Source organism: Sander lucioperca, chromosome 7, assembly GCF_008315115.2.
Source record: "Sander lucioperca isolate FBNREF2018 chromosome 7, SLUC_FBN_1.2, whole genome shotgun sequence".
Classification (NCBI taxonomy): Eukaryota; Metazoa; Chordata; class Actinopteri; order Perciformes; family Percidae; genus Sander; species Sander lucioperca.
Genome location: NC_050179.1, coordinates 40,191,211 through 40,198,456, shown reverse-complemented (window position 1 = coordinate 40,198,456; position 7,246 = coordinate 40,191,211). Strand labels below are relative to the sequence as shown.

At 38.5% G+C, this 7,246-nt stretch overlaps 1 protein-coding gene across 1 annotated transcript; it reads right to left on the bottom strand.

Moving 5' to 3' along the window:
- Positions 1-1,321: 1,321 nt before the first annotated feature.
- On the bottom strand, positions 1,322-6,702 carry tmem231 (transmembrane protein 231). The gene is made up of 7 exons (XM_031285535.2): positions 6,183-6,702; positions 5,588-5,754; positions 5,277-5,405; positions 4,411-4,554; positions 2,804-2,885; positions 2,494-2,599; positions 1,322-2,060 (listed from the first exon to the last, which is right to left on the bottom strand). Exons 1-7 carry the CDS (start codon positions 6,319-6,321, stop codon positions 1,898-1,900), a joined length of 930 nt encoding a protein of 309 aa, XP_031141395.1. The 5' UTR covers positions 6,322-6,702; the 3' UTR covers positions 1,322-1,897.
- Between the last annotated feature and the right edge of the window lie 544 nt (positions 6,703-7,246).

The window sequence follows — 7,246 nt, the reverse complement described above, 5'->3', positions numbered from 1 at the left end:
TATAAAACTGTTGAGTTTCTCCACAAAGAATCATGCAAAAGCACCACTTTATTTAATCTTGTGTTCACTTAAAATAAGTCACTCATCATGAAAGAAGCTTAAACAGTATTAAGGGCAGAGAACTTTAAGTACTGGAGTTGAGCAAACAGGGTGTGACTCTTACTAAACTTCCTGGTTGAGCCCAAACTGGCGGACAGAGTGGATTAAATGAGCTAATACAGTGGTACTGGTCCAACCACACACACACACCACACACAAACAAATACCTCTGGGATAGTGAGTTATACACAAAATAAAAAAACATGACTCTTACCCCTTAAAACTGCAGATTATCCTCCCCAAAAAGTACAGCACAATCCTTTCACATGCCATCATTAAATATAAATAAAGCAGGTTAAAGAAGACAGTTTTTTATATATATATATATATATATATATATACATATATATATATATATATGTATATATATATAAATACATATATATATGTATATATATATATATATATATATATATATATACATATACATATATATATATATATACATATACATATACATATACATATATACATATACATATATATACATACATACATATATATATATATATATATATATATGGAGGACGCAAACAATTTAAAATAATAAATCCGGGAGGTCTAGAGACGGTAAATAAGGTAATTTATTGGACAAACTCAACACAAAACAATTGAAAGCAATCTCCAAAAGGAAGACGATTACTGGCTCGATTCAGGTTTTCACAGCTTCGCACGGCAGAACTTCTCTGCTCACACTGCTCACACTCTGCTAGCTTCCACTGAAGCTTCACCCTCTCTTTGTCACTCTCTGGCTTCCGCTGAAGTGTGTATGTATGTATGTATATGTATATGTATATGTATATATATATATATATATATATATATATATATATATATTTATTTAAGTTGTGATTAATAGAATGCTTGTGTGGCTTCAATCCCTCCTAACAGTCAAGTACATGATGATGATAAATGATCTCTCTGTCTCAGTCAATGATTAGTCAGCTTCTATGGTAACTGTATTCTATTGACAATATGTGGTATGGTGAAAACTTGATCAGTCACATATTACCAAATCAATTAATATTTACAAACAATAAAAGGAATGAGGAGATAAGCATGGTTTCCCACGCCTTGCTATTGTTGCACCATTATTTGCATTATTAAATAAGAGTAGTCAACCCATTTTCACTGCTGTTACTTACAAATAGATCTTTTGACTCCAAAAAAATGATTCAAAGATGAAAGTTAATGAAAGCATTACGGTTGAAGGAGATACATGTTGAAATGTACAAATCGTTTATTATCCATCACCTAAAACTAACAGTACAATACAAAAATTAACAAATCATTTCTTTAATTGCTGTCACAAATTGTCATAAACATACAAATTGTAAAAAATATAGAAAATCTATTGATATTTTCTATACATTGCCATTGTTTCAAATAGCAGTAAAATAAATGCATTTTCCAGGGCCAGAACTAGTGTACTTCCTGCATAGAAACCAGTCCAGGAAAAGGTTATGATGTAAATTAATTTGTGCATGTTTGTATAAAATACAGCCACATTTCTAAAGGAATACAGCAAGTTCTTGGGAGGTCCATTGCTCATACTTGTTCAGTGATGAGTTCAAACTAGAAAGACAAATCTTATAGTGATAAATGGAAGAATTTGATGTTTATGTATGCCATAATGTAATTATAAAACTGACCTAATGGCTATTCATTAAAACTCAAACGGTCATTGATTTTGGTATCACATTTCAGTCAAAGAGTATCAGTGTTGGTCCTTGTGAGAACAATGTAATATTGTCTGCTGGTTTATGGATACCTGGGGGGTCAAAGCACTACCACTGCATCATGACAGGTGAGGTTTTCCCAAAGGTATGGGTACGGTGGTTAGAACCTGGTTCTGGAAAACAAATCTCTGTATGCGTTCAAAGACCCAGAGGAAGATGAGGAGGACACTGACGTATTGAATCCAGGCTAATTTGATGGTTTCCCAGAAGCCAGGACGATAGGTGGAAGGAGACGGTTAAGGCAGAAATAAAGAGGAAAGCTTGACATTCAAACATTCATCGTGACTACATGACCTCCTGGTAACGCTAACTTAGTAATCTACAGTTGGTAATACAGCACCGTAGAGAAAAGACCTTTACGACAGCAGGTGTGGTAAAAACACTACCACTTTAGTCCAAAGTGGCCGCTACAATCAACACAAACTGAAAGTTACATATGGCCACTTTAAGAAAAGGATCTGAATACTTGTTCCACCACTGATAGCATCATGCTACATCCTGTTGGGGTTCTAATTCAAAATAATGACTGGCTCGCTCTACATTATACCTTACTTTCCACTTATTGTACACACTAAATTGGGGGGGTTAAAGTCATATGTTACCATAGAGGGTATATAAAAAGAACACACCTTCCTAAACATTTTTTAAAGGATATCTTATGACCTCCATAGGGTACCGGATCTCAGCATTAAGCTGAAAGGGAGAGCCAGCAGCTCGCCCCACAGTCCAGACCGGCATGGGACAGGACAGTACTGTGGTCACTATGGTAGAACAAAGAAAGGGACAAAAAACAGAGAGAGAAAAGTGAAAGTTGTCATATTTTACAATCTAACTACATTTAACAAAATGCACATGTAATGCAGGGTAGGGTTGGGTAGACTGGCATTGCCAGACCTATGATGATTTGGGGTTTAGTCACACAGTATATTCAGCAGCAAACAAAATGAGAGCCTTTGTCAACTTACAGTTTCTGTCCTGGTAGCTCCTAATTATGTTGTCCAGGTCATACGCACTTGCAAAGGGGCTGGAGCCATCGATCACTGACACCTTGGCATCAAACAGAACAACACCGTAACAAATGAAGATCTACTGTTCCTGTCACAGCTCCCTCAGCATGTGGTAGCACTACATGAACATGCAATATTTGTACTGTGATTATCAGAGGTGGAAAATAACTAATTACAATGACTCACGTTAGTGTAATTGAGTAGTTTTTTCCCCCCCTACGTTTACTTTTTAAAGTAGTTTTAAAATTCTGTAATTTTACTTTTACTTAAGTATGTTGTTTTTTTTTGAAGTTTTGTACTTTGCTAGATTTTAAATCACATCTGTTACTGAGTAAAAAAATAGGGAAATAAAACAGGTCGCTTTGGCAAAGTATCTGTCAACAAATTCAAATCGAAAGCTGTAGAAATCTTTTCTTGGACTGTGATATTGGAAGTTTACAAAAGTTAAATGATAACACTGGTGCCAAGACTTTATCTGCATTGTTCACTGTAGTTCAGTCTCTCCTTTCCTCTATTACATGTACCTCCCATTTCATCTCATCCAACCAATCACTGCCTGAGTTCATGGCTCACTGTTGCACCTTCTCCCATTCATAAATTGTCCCTTTCACTCATTTTCTTTCATTGGTTGTTTTCAGCGTCCTGCAGAGTGCTCTGCCAGGCTCTGCTCAAGCCTTGGACAATGTAGCCTGTAGAGTCTCACTGTGTGTCCAAATATTTTTTTCAAAGGCTGCTCTACTTGAATGGTCTTGAAGCAAAAGGAAAAGGAGAAAACTAGGGAAAGAGAACAGGTGGAAAGAGAGAAAGACTGTAGCTATGTTTCCATCCACTTGTCATTCGAATTATCTGAAGTTCCCTAAAAACATGTATGTGAATAAAGCCGGTGAAAGTGTGTTTCCATCCAACGGCTTTAAAACGATTAAAAACCTTGTGATTCCATTTATTTTCAATGCAGGAGCTAATGAGGATCCTAAATAAACAAACAAACACTGAATCGCAGAACATTCAAGCTAACATTTGCGAACAAAGTTTTGCTAGACAAAAGGGATCGCGCCGTCTACCTACAAATGATTCATATTGCTTGTTGTAATAGTGCTTATGTGCCAGCTGATAGCAACATATCAAGCTATAATAAGACAACAACGATGATATCAGAACATCACTATGATGATGCAGATAAATTATGCCATTTCTTAGATTTTTGCTATCTAAAATAGCTGTTATATTTTGCTCGTAAGTTAAATATAAAAAGCATCTCGTCTATACGTTTGTCCACTCACTAAAACAATTTCTTCTTCGTGTTATGGCGGGTTGCAACCATACAATGACCTAAAACGTAATCGCAATTCATTATTTATTCGGCAAATAACCATCAGCGTTATCATCGCATATGCCGTTTAGCGATTAAGAGAAAATCCGATGAGATCGAACGTACAAACTGTGTCGATATTCAAGAAATTCTATCGAATTTTACTGTTTCCAAAAGGCATTTTTCATTCGATATCACTTAATTCTCATGAAAACATGTGGATGGAAACATGGCTAGTGAGTCTGTGTCCACTCACGTTGTAAATGTTGTACAGTCCCCGGTGAGGCAGGGGGGTCCTCTGCATCAGCCTCAGGTCTCCGCTGATGAACAGCTTAGCTCCGGGGACAGAAGAAGAGTGCTGCACATAAGCCAGGCTCTGCATCACCACTGTGGACATCCGCTGGGAAAACACAACAACATAATATGCTTTACTCTAGCTGGAACATTGACTAAGGCTGGCCTGGATGGGTCTGGTGTCATACTGCAGTTGGCAGGCTGTACATATACATACATATACACACACACACACACACACACACACACACACACACACACACACACACACACACACACACACACACACACACACAGGAAAGAATCTGTGGCTCACTGAATGCAATAGCTATTGTGTGCTAAAGCAATCCTTTACTAAATTGTAAAGCGGAATAAGAATTACTTTATTAATTCATTTTTTTCACTTGTTATTTTAACACACACAGACACACACACACACACACACACACACACACACACACACACACACACACACACACACACACACACACACACACACACACACACACGTCCGCTGTTGAACAAATGCTGTTTCTAAGACTTTACCGCAATGACAAAAATAAATTACTTAATCCTTAAATCAGTTTTTGGTTACAAAAAATGTTAGGCTACATTAAAAATGTATGAATGCCATTGTAATGTAATTTAAAATTGTTGTCAATTATAATAATATTAGCTACAACATGATCAGAATTTTGTCTGAGTGAAGATTGTCTGTCATTACTTTCTGCCATCAGGTTGAGTACAGCTTTGAAATGGTGCCACAGACAAGTTTACATTTCATATATGTACATACTGTGAGACTAGGTACTGCAGTGGAATACATACAAAGAGCTTGTAGCTGAAGGTGAGCAGCAGTTGTACACTGTACACCTGTTCCTCAGGTTTTAGAGGTAGCTCCAGTTGAAAAATCAGGAGGTCCAACTTCCCATCCTGGTTCTGGTCCTCTTCGCGCACCTGTAGAGTGTGTTCACCCACACAGAAAAGAAGAAGAAAAAAACATAGTACACATACTACATACTGCAATCATAGTAGGTTGCTAGTCTGATAACTAGTTTCTCAAATCCACTGTACTATTAATCAAAATGACAAGCGGGACACTTGCGCATTTGAGGAAGATGCGGTGAGTGTGTTCTTACAGAGACAGCAGGCATCCGGAGGTTGGCACCAAGCATGTTGTTTAGATGGGGAAAGGTGCTCCAGGCGACGTAGTCTCCCTGAGTGCTGGTTGCTGCCACCAGCAGAGTCTGGTACTGAAACCTCACAACCGGTTGTTCCTCATAAGTGCTTCTTTTTACCCAGAAACCTAAAATAGCATGGCTTTTAACAGCGAGCAAGCATTTCTAGAGAAGCAGTGGAAGCAAAAACGGTCCTGTCCTGTTAGTAGTGTCCTGAGGAATGTCCCGGGACAGCCAGACACTGTCCTGTACACTGTCCTGTACACTGTCCTGTGACTCCCATGACTCACAGGACAGTGTCTGGGAGTCACAGGACAGTGTACAGGACAGTGTCTGGGAGTCACAGGACAGTCCTCAGGACACTACTAACAGGACAGGACCGTTTTTGCTGCCACTGCTGCTGCATTTCTACTTCTTTAACAAAAGCGTTGGCGTTCACTTCACCCGGACATATATAAAGTTTCTCATTCAGCAATAGCGAAAGGAGCCACGGTCATAGTAGCTAGTTCAGCTAGCTAGTGTTTGACATCATTAACGTTACAGTAAGTTACTTTACCTTGGCTCCTGTAGGCAACGAGCAGAGGTGGGATGTAGGTGAGGCACAAAACAACAACCAGAAACAGAGTGGCTTTTGTGCAAACACTCGTTTTGTACCGAATCAAAGCCGGGTGGGAATAGACTTCATAGAAAGCCATGGGTAACGATAGAAATATCGCTCGTAGCCTCCAGGGTTATGTGTCATCAAGTCCAGCTAACGTTAGCTAGCTAGCTAGCTAGCTAGTTATTACGTTAATGCTCAAGCTAGCATAGCTAGATGGTAACGTAACATGAGTGAATGCTCCCAATGACTAACGTGAGTAAACGCTCACAACAACAAACTGCAAGACAAACACAGATACACCTTTGTTAAGTAATTGAGAGCGTATTTTTTTTTTTTTTACTAAACGTAGCTATTTACGTTAGCCCCCAGTACCATTAAAGACAATCTGTCTATGGTAACGTTACCATACACCGCGCTATGTTTTAGCTTAGCTAGCTTAGCGTCTCACGGTTACCATGGCGGCCAACGGTAGCATTCATGCTGCGTTCAAGCAATGCCGGTATAAAAGGACGAACAGGAAGAACATTTGGGAGTGTTCACACATGGATATCCCAGAAGAAAAGGGTTATCCCATAGAAATAGCCTAAATTAGCTACTTTTGCGGCGTTACGTATTTTAATAACAAGTGAAACCAGATACAAATAAACTTTGCAGCTCATTCTAGATCATCTGGATCGAGTATTAGTGTTATTATTGGATTCTATTTTGATGTAAGTGACAGCCATTAATTTTGCCAACAACACTTCTGTATTTCTTTTCACTGAGTGGTCTATGAGTGGGAGCAGGGGCGTAGCAGTAGCACAACAATCTGGTCAGGTACATGTGCAGCCTCAGTGGCCCCCTTTTTTCTGCTACTGTACTTTATACTTCTACTACACTACATCACATAGGCAAAACATTCACGCCACTACATGTATCTGACATCTTTAGTTATTAGTTACCATGTAATACAAAATATAATCCATAAATAAATTAGGATATTATTTTATCAATAAGGCTTTATTGGTCCCCTGGGAGAA